Genomic DNA, 17220 nt, shown 5'->3' with positions numbered 1-17220 from the left:
AATAGCACAGAAGTTAGCAAGAAAAGTACACTGTTCAGTAAATGAAGGAACCCAGAACACACATAAATTTGACAAAATAAAGTTAAGAACTTCACAATGAAGTTTTCCTGGCACTTTCACGACTACAGAAGTCGATGCTCTCATCTTCATTGTTCTCTAACACACCTTTCCAGAAGTAGCATCCCAGCTTTCTAGATTCAGGTGTCCTGCTTGGGGAGTCGGGAATAATAATTCCCTTTTCCATAAAGTATGATGGCTTCAAGCAACCTTGGAAGAGTTTGATAATAAGTTACTCTTTAAACCAAAATAACATTAGATATATTTAGAGACTATAGTTTCCTAACTGAAATCCACTGCTGGGAGGCTGGAAAAATAATAGTTCTACTAATTTAAAAGAAAAGCATGGTAAAAAGCAGCCTGCAACAGAACTACTCTTAGCTTAAAAATACTAATTTCCTTCTCTTCTCTTACCTAGATCCTGGATGTTTCCAAATGCAGAAAATGGTAAATCTTAAGCAAAGTTCTTCTACTGAATATGCATTAAGAACTACTAGTATAACTTGACACCAAAAGCCTATTCTGCCTACTTAAAAAGACTGTGTTTGTATACAATTTTTTTCAGGATGAATTGTTATTTTATTATCAAAATTTTTATGGGGTCACAAATTCCTCTTCAGCATGCCAAACAGCTTTTACAAGGAAATTGATGGCAAGGAATGATCACTCCCAGTTCACACAAGACACACCCAGAAACTGAACCAGACAGATCAATCAATACCTGTTAAAAGTTTCTGTCTTTAAAGGTCTTTCTTACTTGTGATATTAAGAGCCTCTCAGGTTGGGGGGCAAAACCACATATGCTACCAGTCACCTAGTAGTACTGGGCTTCAACCGTTGCATATTTATGTTATTTCTTTAATTACCTGTTCCTTGTAGTGGGTTTTTTTTGTGTTTTTTTTTTTGTTGTTGTTTTGGTTTTTGTTTGTTTGTTTGTTAAGTCACCCAAAAGTCCTACAGATTTACAAAGGTATCCAGAAAATACTTGTATTTCCTCAAATGTAGGGTTTTTTATTAAATGTAAAGACCGTTGCAAAGCCAAGTTAAATAAAAATGTTGCACTCCTCAAAACAAAATAAAACAACTTTGGTTTAAGTTTATTCAAATGGGTTTCTGCGCAGTTCTGATATAATGCCACAAACCTTTGTTTCTTGTTATATATCCTTATCACACAGTCCAGTGACATACTGTTGCTGTAATAAAAAACTAGCAACAAAGGACTGGACAGAAAGTGATTCAGATTCCCTACAATTTCTAAGGGAGCTCTGTTTCATAGTTGTCCTACCTAATGATTCTGAAAAATTCTTTAAGCAGCTTGTGTGGGCCACTGCTGATATGAGTATGCTGAACTACTCAGACCAGTTACAAAAGCTGATAGAATAATTCTTATCTTCCCCTTGCATTTATAAATATCTAAACTTTGATCTATTTACTAAAAGATCCCTGATTCATTCAACTACAACAGTAACAAAGGCTATGGTATAAGCCTGATTTTATGTGTTACTGCAAATCTGAAGACAAGTATGGAGATGTAGAGCAGTGAATGGCCTTAACTTCAATGACCAAACAGGGACATTGCACACAAAGATTTTACCATTACTTGAAATAGCCAGTTGATTAAGTTTTCAGGCACTATTTAGTATCTGTGACCTGGGTTATAACCTCAGCTAGGAAGATTTTAAATATGGTTTTCTTACAAGCACTTCACAGGGTCATTTGTTTTTCCATACACCATGTGATTATTACAGAAAGCTAGAGATGATGTGTAAACGTAAGCAAAATAAGCATTGAGAATTAGAATGTGTAACTCCAGGGTCTAGAATTGTCCTGTAAATAAATGGCCAGGTAGCTTCTCACAATCTTAGCCTCTCTTGACCTTTCTTACCAATTAAATGAAGCTAATGATTACTTATTTCAGGAGATCATCAGGATACTGCATGCTCACATTCGCTATTTTTAATCACTGTAGATTCACTTTCACTCAAGACCTTCAGCATGGTGACAAGCCTTACAAAGCACACTGAACTCAGAAGAAAAGGAGGGGCATCACACTCAACAGAAACATGTTAGGAATTGAAAAATATAACTGCTTAAAAATAGAGAGGGGGATCGTAAAACTGTAACATCACTGAGCAAGAAGGAAAGTTAAATCTACTGGGATATATGCAACGTGTTTGCTTGTGTGAAATATGAGGCTGCCCTGCATGTGCAGGGCATGAATTCAGATGGTGTAGACATCCAGGTGGTAATGAAGATGAAAACGCAAACATTGTTTCCCCGCACAGTTTGCTCTTCTTCAACTGACAAGGTTTACCCACAAAAGATGTGTCTTGCATCTGGTAGACAAAAAGCCTGTGCAAGAGCAACTATTTCTGAACTGCTGAAGAATGTTAGTATTATGTACACTAGTTTTGGTTAGAAGATCAGCATTAATATTTTCAAATGCAAAGACTCCTCTTTTCAAAATGATTTGTTACGAGGCTGCTTTTATAGAATAAACACCTAGGCTTCACAGAAATCATTAGCCCTCGTTAACAATTAATTAGAAGAACTAAGGCCTTAATCATGCAAAGTGCTAGACTGACAGTACAGCTTTCTAAAGTCATCAGTCTCACTTACTATGGTTTAGTCTGTCTGGATGACCCAGTATTAGAAAGGCTCTCCAGTACAACATAGAGAGACCAAAATGACTGCCTATATCCTGAACTCTAGACATATTCAGGACACTAGGTGAAAAAAGGCTCATCCCAGGCCCATTTTAATTTATAACTCAAATTGAAAGAAGTAATTAACTTTAAAAATCATTTTGTTACATGAAAAAACTTACTTCTAAGATTTTCTTAATTGGCAATTTCTCTGATTTCAAACTTCACAGATAACAAAAGAGTTAACAAGCGTTTCATAAATAATCACATTCTAGACCCACAACAAAACAGCACACTGTACAAAATGCATCTTTCAGGAGATGAAAGGTTAATAAACTGTAAGGAACCCATTTGGAAACTAAGTCTGTGAACAATACAAAGGCACAACAACAAGTATCCATTTTATGTAAAGTCAAAAAGTCAACAGGGGCTGAGTTGGCCAACACACCTTCTTGTTTACAATAAGGTTTACTTCATCAATAATTTGTCTGCTACAATGAAGCACCCTAAAAGCACAAATGACAAAAGTAAAAAGGCATCTGTAACAGACAGAAAGTAACACTATTTTCAAATGGCTTTTAAAGACATGATTAGGACAACCCAATGTCTGCTGAGCAATGCCTGCTCAATGATCACACTCCTTAAAATATCCTTTGAAAGAGATTTCACTTTAAAATACATACATTCTAAACGCAGGACTACTTCAGAAAATTTTACATACAAATATATCAGGTATTCCCTCAATTATAATAGTACAGCACCTTCTAACCCATTCTGTATTCTAAAAGTACATTGCCAAGACTGAACCGCCAAATCCCACAATTCTTTCTTGAAGTGAAGGAGAATACTCATTCTTAAAGTCAAATAGATGCAGAAATAACTGGAGGGCTGAGGCCTACGGCATACTGGGGGTGCTGTTTCAGGTCTTAAAGTCCGGACTTGTGAACACTGCTGGCAGAACTGTCTAAAGATGAGCCCTCAATGGAAGAAAGACACTGAGGTGCTGGAGCGCGGCCAGAGAAGAGCAACCAAGCTGGGGAAGGGTCTGGAGCACAAGTCTCATGAGGAGCAGCTGAGGGAACTGGGGTGGGTTAGCCTGGAGAAAAGGAGGCTGAGGGGAGACCTTACCGCTCCCTCCACCTGCCTGAAGGGAGGTCGTAGCGAGGTGGGGGTCGGTCTCTTCTCCCAAGTAACAAGCGATGAGATGAGAGGAAATGGCCTCAGGTTGAGCCAGGGGAGGTTTAAATTGGATGTTAGGAAAAATTTCTACACCAAAAGGATTGTCAAGCACTGGCACAGGCTGCTCAGAGAAGTGGTTGTTACCATCCCTATAAGTATTTAAAAGACATGTAGATGTGGCGCTTAGGGACATGGTTTAGTGGTGGATTTGACAGTGCCAGGTTAACAGTCGGACTCGATGATTTTAAAGGTCTTTTCCAACCTAAATGATTCTATATTCCCTATAGTGAATCAACACAGTTATAATGCCACCACTTCTGCAAAGAATTCTCATTTTACTATCTGCTTTTCTTCACCCATCATTTCTTACTAATGACAGTTAATGGCTTCATGGAAAAGGGGAGGAAAAAACCCCTACAAAACAAACTAAGAATAGGAAATGTCAAACTGCAGCTCAGAAAAAGGAATAAATGGCCCCTAGACTCTAGATGACCAATTCAACAGTCAAGCTGCTGAACAGTTCAGTCTTAAGAGTTTCAGGAATAAGTTCTTACTTACCCAGCTTGAATGAGCTCATTGAGTTTAGCTGCATTCTTGTCATCCATACCTTTACATGAAATGGGATAACATAGACAATTAGGATTTAGTGATATAGTCATGCACATTTTTGTGTCCTTTTCAGTTTTCAAAGCTATCACATTTTATTCTCACACAGGATTAATATGCGTAAATGTGCTATAACATGCCCTTTCTGAAAAGTTTCCATTTTCATAATGTGCAAGCTTTACATGATCCTTGCCATGAAAATTACATTTTACTTATGGACTAAATGACCTTAGTTTAAGTTCATCTTGGGTTGCTGGGCATTAATCTGACACTGTAGTATTAAAAAGAAAAGCTTCCTCATCTTGCTGCATAATCTCTGTTGCTAAGGCAGGACAGCATAATGAAAGAGCATCAAGCCCTTGCAGCTCTGAACGCAATAAAAAAAAAAGTAAATAAAAATCATAAAATGCACATGTAACCCACAATTTTCTTCTATGCGTTATACAGCACATTTTTAAATGGACATTATGGTAACTTGATCTATATTCCCTGTATTTGTTAGGCCCAGATCTGTTTATTGAGCAATTAATCTCCCTCTGGCAATGCTGAAACTATTCCTGACATGATTTCATGTCTCAATAGCTCTGCGTAAGTCATCTCAATTTCTGGGAAGATGGAACTGGCTGAATACTGCAAGAAAATAAAAAAAAAAAAAAAAAAAAAAAAAGAGAGAAAGACCTCTCCTGGCTGTAGAGGCTTGCAGCTTAAGTCCATTTGGTCTTTGAGACTAGAATTTTCCAAGTGATAGTGGGTAAAATATGTAACCAAGTACCAAAGTTATAAAAAGAAGCACAAAGTATGTATGCATTGCCATGGTGACTGTGTGAAACCTTATTCCCAGTCATTGCAAGGAGGGTCTGTTGTTGCTTTTAAAGGCAAGATGTGGATATAGGGAAGAAACCCTAATACTAATTTCTACTGACAATGCAATCTCTCTTGCTTCTGCACCTTCTTTGTCATGAAACAGTTCAAAATTGCTTTTCCAAGATGAATTAACACACTGGAAATCTTTGAACAGAATAAAGTCAGTATGAACATTCACAACAGTCTCATTCATGACACATTACAATAAAAATCCCACCTGAGGAAATAATATAGCAAAAAAAAAAAAAAATCTGCCGTAATACCACTATCCTATTAGGAATTGTACACATCCACTCATTAACGCTTTCTTGTCTTTTTCACTTTGCAGCTAGTATGACTTTACAAAGAAGTACAAGTATTTTGCTGATTTTTCCATGCCTCACAAATTAAACAGAACATGTAGAAGATGCACTATGATAGAATACTGACTCTACAAAAATCTTGGGGACAAATGAAAAAAATACAAACGTAAGAAAGTATACGTGCATGGACTAATGTATACAGTGCATGGTCCTCTGCCCATTCTCCAAGCTAGTGACATTAAGAGCTCTTGCTAGTCTGGAAGCCATAAAGACCATGAGAACCATGTACTGGGCTGCAGACAGAGCAGGGGGGGCAGCAGGGCCAGGGAGGGGATTCTCCCCCTCTGCTCCGCTCTGGGGAGACCCCCCTGCAGTGCTGGGGCCAGCTCGGGGGCCCCCAACAGCAGAAGGACACGGAGCTGCTCGAGCGGGGCCAGAGGAGGCCACGGAGATGCTGGGGGGGCTGGAGCAGCTCCCCTGGGAGGCCGGGCTGAGAGAGTTGGGGGGTTCAGCCTGGAGAAGAGAAGGCTCCGGGGAGCCCTTCGAGCGGCCTCCCAGGGCTTAAAGCGGGGGCAGGAGAGGTGGGGAGGGACTCTGGATCAGGGGATGTGGGGATAGGATGAGAGGTGACGGTTTAAACTTACAGAGGGCAGAGTTAGATGAGATCTGAGGAAGAAATTCTTCCCTGTGCAGGGGGTGAGGTGCTGGCCCAGGATGCCCAGAGCAGCTGTGGCTGCCCCCTCCCTGGAAGGGTTCAAGGCCAGGTTGGACGGGGCTGGGAGCACCCTGGGCTGGGGGAAGGGGGCCCTGCTCACTGCAGGGGCATTAGACTACCTTCCAACCAAACCGTTCTATAATTCTATTAACATCATACTAAGCCTAAACCCAGGTATCTTGCTAATGCAACTAATCAAATTCCATAAAATGAGGGAGCATTGGTTTAGCATATACTCAGTCGTTTACACTCATCCTTATGGACAAAACCAGCCTCTGGGACTGATAAAGTCAGACTGCATCTTGGTTACACAGTAAAGTTGTTATTTCCAACTGATTCGTAATGATTTTTCATCTTCAGAGTTCAGTAAGATTTAGACAATGAGTTAGAGAAAGGCACAATCCCAGATTTTGAATGCACAGGCAGGAATAGTGGTGGGTGCAAATGGTATCATTTACACATTTAATTGCTTAGTTTTCAAGAATAGTAACAGACAGATAATCTAAGGTGTGTATACATTTAGCTGTCATCTGTGGGTATTACATTTCACAGGTAGCAAGAGCTAAAGAAATCTGAGAAAGAAAAAGGGGACTAATGCAACAGACTAAGAAGGTCTTTAAAAATAAAAATACAGTCAATGAAAAAATGGGTACCACAGATTACTGCAATAGAATACAATGAACACAAATTCCAAATAACTCAAAAGTGAAACTGTACTAGACATTGTCAACTTCAAGGGTAGACACTTCTGATTCTACCACAGAAAAATAATATTAATTCATACTCACATCCCCCAATCTTTTTCCTTAGTTCCCCATAGCAGATTAAGCCATAAAGCTCCAGGGAAGATTTTTTCAGCCCTTGAGAAAACACTGAAAAGCAGAAAAGGTGTGAGATGCAGACTGCAGATACTCATACGCAGCTACATTGCAGATACTTATTTCAGCACTGAGAATTTGATGGCTTGTATTTTCAATGATGAGACAAACACCTCACTGAAGGTAAGACTAAATTCTGTTTCAAGAAACACCGCAAGATGGGTTCACTAATTTCCTTTTGATGACTTAAATATCTGGGAAAGGCAACATTTTTTAGATTACTGAAAAAACAAAGCAGTTTCCACAGGATTTAAACAAATATGCAACAGTCCAATATGCAAAATAAAGCTAATTCGTAATAAAGCTAACTCTAGTATCACCTGTTTACAATTTCTAAAGAAAATGTCCAGATGTCCCCAAGGAAATGCATACAAAAGTCTTATATGAAAATTAAAAGGTAGGTCTAAATTTTAGAGAAGACAGAGAATGTCTTCTGTGCACACAAACATACTTTAGAGATTCAATGCAAATTCCAGATTCCAAATTTTTATACAAGAACTGCACACGTTTTATTCAACAAGTTTTTTTTTCCTCCTTTCTCATTAACACACGTGATATAGACATTATTATTGCTAATAGATCTAAATACCTATGACAGCAAGAAAAGATGGGTCTTGTGGTTTACAAATCAGATGAAAATATTTATTCTTGTCTATTCATCAATAATTCAGTTCTCTGACTAGCAGACTCATTTAATATCAAAATCCAGGCATACATATTTCTACCAATACTAAAGCTAATCAAACTACTGCACTAATTCTTAAATTCCTTCAGCCAATGAGATGTCAGACCTCATAGGTATACATACAGAGCTTTATGTTATCTAGAAAACAGATTACGTTCCTCCATGACACACGGGTTTTTTTAAGTTCTTCCATACTGTGTCTGCTCCAACATTTATTATTAAATAAAATACTAATGACTTGTTTCATTTTAAAGTGCTGTCTTGTTTTGAAAAAGAAACTCAAAAATACACCTTATGATAGGTGGTTTAGATGTCAATTCCATAAACAGACAATATCCTACACTATCTTTGCATGCCTTCATCTTTTTTCTAGTCATACCCATTTCTCATTAAGGAGTTATTTTTAACTTGAGAGGCTCTGGCCACAAATCATATATATGATGTATATGATTAAGGCCTTTACTTAACCAACAAGTTAATGGGAGAACTGACATTCTTCACACCTTAAAAAAGTCAAAAGAACAGTATCTTAGTAAAATCTGTTCACTCTGAAACAGATTTCTTTAACCCGTTATTCAGATTAGGCTACCCACAAATTGACTTGAATTCTCACTGCCCATTATTTAATAGTATACATCTGATAAAATTCAATTATCAGTGATCATATATTACTATTATTGTTATTAAACACCACTAGCAGTTCATATGACTTCCCAATTTCCTTTCCATTCAACAAGCTACGGAAGAAGGGAAAAGAACGGGAATAGGGGAATATGGCAGTGGGAATCTGAAGTTACTGAACCAATGATAGAATTTCAGGCTTATTTAAAGTGTAAGCAAATATTTCACCATTTACATTTGTATCGGACTATTTATTTATTTCTACTTTCCCCCAAGAAGTGCCAAGTAGTGCTGGAGTCAATTTGCTCGATGAAGTCATACCCGACTAACATTTAGGCAGCTGTCCTCAAAGGTGTGTTCCTGAGAACAGAAGAACGTTTCCCTGAACCTGGCTCTTCCCCAGTATTAATACTAGGATCAGCATTTATTATGGTGTGGTGAATTCACATAAAAGCAGTGATACAAATACCAGTTTTTGAGAAGTATTTGTCAAAAACCATGAACCTCAGTATGACCATGCTAATGAAATTAAGACATGTTCACAGACATCCTATTCAGTATTTATTTTTTCATTTCCACCATTCCTACCCTCCACGATGGTACCAAAAGGCAGGACTCCAACCCTCATGAGACTGTGAGCTCCACACTAAGCCCATTTCATTGCATACTAACCATTATCAAAGTCAATGTACTTTGAGATCTTGTGCCAGGTGCGATAGTAGAAATGGCGGACCTGCTCCTTATTCTTCACCATGCTTGCTGGTTTGCCCTTCTTCTTGTATTTCAGGGCAATGTTGTTCTGGATAGCTTCAAAATCCTTCCCATGCTGAAGAATAAATAGAACAAAACCAAATACACAAAACCAATGTATCTTGTATCTTGTCTAAGACAACTCAAACAACATGAAGGACTTTGGGGTTCTTTGTGGGAAATTAGATTCCCATGGTCAGAAACAAAATTATTGGGTATCAGAACTCAACATGAAAAGAATGATATTAGTTTCCTTTCTTCTATATAAAATGCATTAGAGATGCCAAATAAACTACCATCCTATTTATTGAACTGTTTCAAAATAAAGATTTTAAGTTGCTAACGAACTTTAAAAAAACCACACAAACTTTACTCATAAACATGCTAATTAGCAGAACTGATAATCCCAACTTTCTCACTTGGCATTCTTTACTTTCCTCTGCGTTCTTCCCCCTTTCTGTCCTACTTCAATTTCTGACTAGGGTGAATGAAAAGCCTATTATATTTAACAGCTTCATTTTTATTTACAGTAAATTTCATTTTCCGGTTACTAGGAGTACAAAATTTGACATTCAAATAATGAAGGAAAATACTACATTTAATTATTACATTTAAACAAAAATGTAATAATTCTTGCAGAAGCCACATTTTTACACTGCAGGTTATTCAGAAGTTTATTCTCAGGGTAAAAATAAAGATGAGACATGTAAGTGTCCCTTTAAAACTAGCTAATTCCTATAAAATCCTTGGAATTAAAAAGAGGAAAGTTTAATTTTATATACATTATCACTGAACTCCTATCACAAAATTTCTTCATATTCAAAGAAGGTTGGAAATGATTTAAATACAAAGTGTGAAAACCTCTTTTGAAAGGTAGTGACACAAAATGAATGGAATTGGGAGACCAGAGTCCCAAATCCATCAACATAGAGCAAGTTTTGAACTTTTCCCTCAGCATTCAAAAAATGTTTTCTTTGAATGAAGAGATTTAAAAATTACATGATCCCCAGGAATATCACTGGAAGTCAGAGGAGTTTAAAAAAGAAAACAGCGTTTAAGTGTTCATTTTGTCCACAAAATACATACCCATGAATCATCCTACCACTAAAAGCCTGTTTTTTTAAAAAGATGTGCACATGCAAAGAAAAAACACTACCACTTCTTTTGTTTTCACCTTTAGTATGTATTTTCGTAACAGAAGTGCTCTTAAAATAATTATAGGAATAGGACAACCAGGAATATGAGATAAAAGATAAGATGATCTAACTTTTGTCTCTCAGCCCTAGTACTGAACTGGCTCAAACCTTTTCATGGTCAAGATTACACACAGGGCCCACAACTCTTACTAGAATAGAACATATCTTCTTGTTTGGTAATATTACAGGATAAGTGTGTTGCCTTTGAAAGTTGAGATGGGGACATTATTTACTTATTTCTCATTTGAAACAGAACCATAATTGAAAAAAATAACTGAAATTATTATAAACATATAAAAAGAATAAAACTCACAGATATCTCCTGTGTATTTCAAAACAAAGAAAAGGCTTGACAATTTTGAAATGTGGCTTTGATTGACAGCTGGTTTACAGCCAACTGTACAGACACATATACAGACAAACAAATGTGTATGTATGCATTTTGGTCCTGCAAATCTCAACTGCATCAACCTTCCTTAAGAATATCCAGATACGACACAAAGCCATCTAAACTTCTTACTTTCCTCTATACATACCTCATACAGTCCCTCGAAGAAAGTATTTTTGTCCTCTGTGCTCCACGATTCCCACTGCCGTCTGACCTTCTTCCCTTCCTCCTTCTCTCCAGCTGAGGTGCCCAGGTTCCTTGCCGCTGACTTGGAATTCCCAGAAGGATTGCTGGGAGGAATTCCTGATGTGCCACCTGATGCAGTCCCTCCATTATCTGACAAAAAAAAAAAACAAAAAAAACAAACCATGACCAGAGTGAGTATTACACCAACAGTAGGATTCATGGAGGGAGGAACTCAGAAATTTCTCCATCAACACTACTCCCATCTATATTAGGTTTTTTTCAAGATATTTCACTTGAAATACAATAGGCAAATATTTCAAATAACAAGGTTTCTTTTAAAGAAATAAAATCAAAGAGCAAAAAACAAGGAATGTTTCAATGGCTTGATTTTGTACTTCCAGCGAAAAAATAGATAAGCAGGAATATACCAAAGCAACCTCTAAAAGACAACATGCTCTCTGATGCTTATACACTCATGTGCTCTGCAGCTGCCCCTCTGCAGCTGAGGGGAATTTCTGACCAATGCTGAACACTGATGTGACCAATAAAGCAAACTAACAGCCATGAGAAAAATATACGTAATTTCATATCCTGGTCTTTGGTCTTGATCCTAATGCCTCTGAAATAACTGTGATAATGAAAGGACTGAAAAATGTCTACTTTTAGTTCATCACATCACAATGGATCAGCATTCTCAAGAATCTGATCCTCAGTATAAAGAGCACCATCTCTGACACTTATAGCCCATCTAGGATAATTCAAGGTATCTCAAGGATTGCCAGTCCCAACCACTCCTCCTTCCCAAAATCCTGGTGTGTTTTTTTGGAAAATGGCACAGAAGTATAATCTTGATTGTCAGTTATTGGCACCCCAAAGAACATGAATCCAAAAAAAAAGAAAAAGAGACATAAATAATAAAATGAGAATAAAGCCCGATGGAACTAAGAGAACTTACTGTTTATACAAGTAGGGGACAGGGAAGAAAACTGGATGGAGAAACCACAGGAAGGTGACAGCTACCTATAACAAAGAAAGACTCCATGCCCTTACCTTCATTCAGAAGAAAAAGCCTTTTTTTTTTATTTTTTTTTTTAAATAAATCACCTCCGAAACTATTAGTCTTTCAAAGACATTTTAATCAGCAAGGACATTATCAACTAACCTTAAACCTGTGATTTATTCTCAACAGAAATCAAACTAAACATCATGCTTGGTTTGACGCTGTAACAGATTATCAAGAATGCTAATCCAGAAACCAGGGAGATCTTCAAAAAAGTGTACTTATTTTTTTTCCATGAAAATGTAACCATTCTCAGGAACTTGCATTTACACAATATATTCTCTTCAATTTCGCTAAGAAGTATTATTTAAGATTTGACTGCTCATATCAATGCAGCTATGTACTTAATAAAACAGAAGCCTTTTAACACAGAACATACATTGCTCATTTTTCTGGTTACTGCCCTTTATGTTTTATCTCATGATAAATTGGCTTGCCTTAGTTTATTTGCTTATAAATCCAGCTTGTACTAAACAGCAGTCCCAACTAGTTTCCCAAACTTTTATACAGATTAGCATAGTTCTTTCATATTTAGGCTTTAAAAGTTCAGTTATCTTTTAAAATTCAATTATATGAAGCAGTTCGCTTACCTCTCATTCAAGAACTGGGATATCCCAGTTTGATTATCCTGATATTAATTAAAAAAAAAAAAATACTATCAGAAGAATCAACCGTTAAAGGCTTACTATGCTTTAGAGATTTGAAAGATTTGTATGCAAATCTTAACTGTAACTATTCAGCTGCAATTTGAAAGTAATTATTTTGGATGACGAACGGGTATTTCTCCAAATCCTAAAAAAGCTGTTTGTTCAAATAATGAGTAACACTTGAAATTAAACATGGAAGAGAGTAAGATGCATGAAAGTTCATTTTTTTTCCAGAATACAATAAATATTTACTTAATATAAAATATGATATTTTGACCATTATAAGGTTAATGTTTCTTTTATTTCTAGGAATGACTGTTTGATCCTTTCAAAGAAAATTACTGTCACCACAGGGAAGTACATAAGGCAAAACATGAAAAAGAATTGGACATCTAGAAGAAAATGCACTTAGAGAAACTGTTTATTTGAGAAGTTGTCTTTATTTCCTAAAACCTTCACTGGCCACTGACAAAATAATTGAAAGGTAAGCAATTTAATTCTGGTACTGTGAGGATAAATCCTTTTAAAAAGAAAAGTAAACCGTAAGAAAAACCTGAGCATTTTATAATAGATAGCTGAGAAGAAAAACAATAATTTTAAGACACAGAATTGCTTCTTTGTTCTGCAAGTGTGAGATTGGAGTATCACAATTTGCATGGCAAAGAAATACAGATCTTAAAATTTTCGGTCAAGACGGGGGAATTCAAACACATCACTCCTCAATCTCAGGCTACAATCTCCTGTTGCTACTAGCTCCCAACGCAAAAGACATCCTTTTTTCAAAAGACAGCTACAGGATTCTATTCCAGAATTACAATTCTGATCACAGACCTCTACCTTTCTGAGAAATAATTTAGAGGAACAATGAATGTGGGACTTAGGGGTTTTGTTTGTTTGCTGGGTGGTTGGTTTTTGTTTGGGATTTTTTTTGGGGGTGGGGGGGTGTTGGATTTGTTTTGTTTTTTTTTTTTACATCAATCTGTATACATACTCAAGTAAGTAAAAACCTGAAGTCAGCTGCCTAAAGTTCAGATCTTATCAAGGACTTTCTAAAGATTGTACAGTACACTTGGTACACATAAAGTTTTCATTATTAAAAAGCATAAGAAGCAGAAGTATCAGTGAGGACTTTAAATTCTAATAAGACTATCAAGTTCAGTAGATTTTCTATTGGTTGTATGTCAAAGATGGAATTAACAGAATAGTTCTATCAAGGACATGCTAAGGACTCCACTGATTAAACTTCTACAAAGGATACGTAGCTCAATTGCTCTTTTGTTCCTTTATATATACTTACTATTCTGAAAGGCAAACTGTAGTCCTGGAAAGTTCATCATGGTCTTCCTTGTTTTAAATATAAATAAATTACTATCCAAATTACTGTTTAGAGTATCATATATGAAGATCTAAAAACTCCAATATCGTGTCGCCTCTACAGAGATCTTATATGTCATTTAATTCTTCCAGGAATAAGGGAGTTTGCTATATCATCCCTTTGCATAAACTGTCTCACTACTGGGCATGGTGATATTTATTGGGTTGCCACAATCCACCCTAGAGTTTAATGGATCTCAGTAAGAAAGAACTGCTTATTACTGCAAAACAAACCCAAATACTTCTTTGGGCCATTCTACACTTTTTATGAAAAAAATCTAGAGCAACGGCATGAAAGACATCTTCAGGCTTCAGCTCATCACCATTAGACTTTGTTATTTATTTCCTCCTGCCTTCATTCTGCATTCTGAAAATGGATAAGAACACGGAAATGGAAACACTCTAGTTCAAACAGCCCATGATGGCAATGTATTCCACATTTGCTTTTCCCACTGTGGTTACAACATATACATGTATATTCTAACTACTCCTGCTTCATGGAAAAAAGCCCCAAAACACACCTTAAAGCCTGTGCCCAGCAACCATGTGGTGTATTTGTATTTGAGAAGTCAAAACACTCAGAAATCCCTCTTTTTTAGTAATCTTATATTGGTCTGCTTCCTCTGCCTCAGTGAGCATCCCTGCTTTTGAACTTTCATAATAAACTGCCTCCACCCCACAAATTCCTTCAGGTTCCTCCTCTGCTTTCATGGAAGTTACTTTAAGACTTACTTCCAAGCATTCACACTTCAAAAGGCATGCATTGGTTGAGGTGTAGACTATGAACTTGAAAATACAATATAAAGATGACCAACTGTTGAAAATAAGATAATAATAGCTCTTTTAAAAAAAGCATAGACTCATATATTTATGCAGGAAATTTGATAAACCTCTCAGCAATACGAAACAGATTGGCTGTTTCAAACTTTATTTTACTATGCTGCCTTCTACGTTCTTTTTGCCCTAAACTCAAAAGTACAACTCAGTACACAAAAGACAAGAGACAGAATCCAAAGATGCAATTAAAGATTACATCAGGGTAATCTGAAAAATAGCAGTATGTTTATACATGCTACTAGGCAGAATTTGAGAATTATTATGAACAATCTTCCCTGAACCACAGTAAGGTAAAGTTGAAAAGTCAGCAGGTACTGAGTGGGCAAACTCTTCCTACAGCTTACAGTAAAGTTTATTTTATCAATAATCTGTCTGCTAGAATGAAGCACCCTAAAAGCACAAATGCCAAAAGTAAAAGGGGATTTGCAACAGCCAGAAAAAAATATATTATTTTCTGAATTCTTTTAAAAGCCATGATTAGGACAAACTAATGCCTGATGAGTAACTGTAATTTGGAAGAAATTAGGTTTATTGAATACACTCCTTCAGAATAGCCTTTGAAATAATTTTCATTTTAGAAAACAGAGATTCTAAAAGCAGAACCACTTTAATAAAATTTTAAGGTATCAGTAAGGTAATAGTATTACTGAAAGACTAGGACAAAAGTAAGTTTCTGGTTTCACTGGACCAAGTATAAGTTTGGTCTAGCCACTCCTGCTGGCCAATGTTAAAATTACCTTTGCAGCTATCACCTTGGCTGTGACGTGCAAAATGGAAAAGCTCCCAGTTTTCAGAGCTGATGCAAAGCACACGCATTCTAGCTTTTTATCATTTTTGTACTTACAGGGGGAGGGGAAAGTTGGTAGGAAAGTGAGTGGAAGGGTTTAAATCCAATGTTTATTAGTAATCTTCACCCTTCAATTAGTTCCCTGTTGGAAACTAGTTCTGTAAGACACTGCACTCAGAATGCAAAGCCCTGTAAAGTCTCATCACAAGAAAATCCATTACGGAGAATTCAGACAAGCCTGCAAAACCTCTCAGTATGCATCCTGAATGTAAAGAACTCAAATTAGAAAGGATTCCACTCCATAGCTGTGTTCTCCAAGATCTGACAGTTATAATATCAACAGTATCAGAGAAATCAACTTCAATGGATTCACATCAAAACTAGCCAGGCAGAGCTGCGACTGGTCTTACGATTCAAAGAGTGAAAGCATAACCACCAATTTCGGCCACCAACTGTCACCCCTAGTGATTTAAGAAGTTTCCCCAAACCTGACAACAGAGTCAAGTACAGTGATTACAAGCACTATCTATGACCGATTACTGAAATAATATTTTCCACTCTGTATATAATTTTATGAGGGTTATTTTGAAATCTGAATTGCAAAATAAACAAAGTTTGCTTTTTGTGTTGATACAACTAGTTAAATATCGTTCTGCTGCTTTAAAATTGGAAAAGAATGTTTATGTACAAATATACAAACAGGAATATACACGTGAACAAAGATACGTGTATTTTGTTCACATGCGTATACATTTTCAAAGCAACGGAATAATTTCAAATGCATATATTCAACCTGTCAATCATGGACAGCATGTATTCTAAAGAAACACCTCCTTGCATTTAATACTACTTACAACCCTTGAAATAATTATCTGTAGCTAAACACTTCTGGGTATTCCATCTGTTTTGTGTTTTTTGGGTTTTTTTTTTGGTTTATTTGTTTTAATGCAACTGGGAGAAAAATTATGTAGGCCTTTCTGTTCTATCCTCCAGCATCACACATCAGAGTTTTTCCACTTAAAACAAGAAGTTTAAGAGATTAAAGAGGACTTGCGAAGGTATTAAAAAATACTTTAGTCAATTATATAAACTGCCAAGCAACTGAGTTCAAGAATTTTTTCATGATATGGCAATAAGCAAAATATTACAATTTGCACTGCTCTCTTATTGTAACACAACCCTATCATAATTCATAATGTCCACCTGATGTCCAGCATCTGCATGCCACCATAATGGACCAAAGAGTGAGGTTATCTCCAAGACACACATGAAGTTTTATTTCATTTTAGCAGTAAGAGTAAACTTTGTCATTTCAAATGCTGAAGAAATCCCTGAGTGTTGTTTTTCTCAAAAGTTAACAGAAAATAACACTTGAGTACTTTTGCACAAGGTATCCAAAATTAGTCTTAAGTACAGCTCAACTACAGTGCCAGGTCTCATCCA

At 36.6% G+C, this 17220-nt stretch overlaps 1 protein-coding gene across 3 annotated transcripts in view; it reads right to left on the bottom strand.

Annotated features, from left to right (window-relative positions):
• The window catches only part of CRAMP1 (cramped chromatin regulator homolog 1), a 50479-nt gene that overhangs the window by 29364 nt on the left and 3895 nt on the right, over positions 1–17220 (bottom strand). For all 3 annotated transcript variants that reach the window (XM_032985894.2, XM_042798612.1, XM_042798613.1), the window contains exons 3-6: positions 11035–11222; positions 9225–9378; positions 7157–7240; positions 4440–4488 (exon numbers count right to left, since the gene is read on the bottom strand). In XM_032985894.2, coding sequence (XP_032841785.2) covers positions 4440–4488; positions 7157–7240; positions 9225–9378; positions 11035–11222 — 475 coding nt within the window. The remainder of the gene's footprint in view (positions 1–4439; positions 4489–7156; positions 7241–9224; positions 9379–11034; positions 11223–17220) is intronic.

The sequence above is a fragment of the Tyto alba genome, unplaced genomic scaffold (assembly GCF_018691265.1).
Source record: "Tyto alba isolate M040663 unplaced genomic scaffold, T.alba_DEE_v4.0 Super-Scaffold_28, whole genome shotgun sequence".
Lineage (NCBI taxonomy): Eukaryota > Metazoa > Chordata > Aves > Strigiformes > Tytonidae > Tyto > Tyto alba.
Note: the sequence above shows the minus strand (reverse complement) of the source record. Positions and strands in the feature narration are given on the sequence as shown.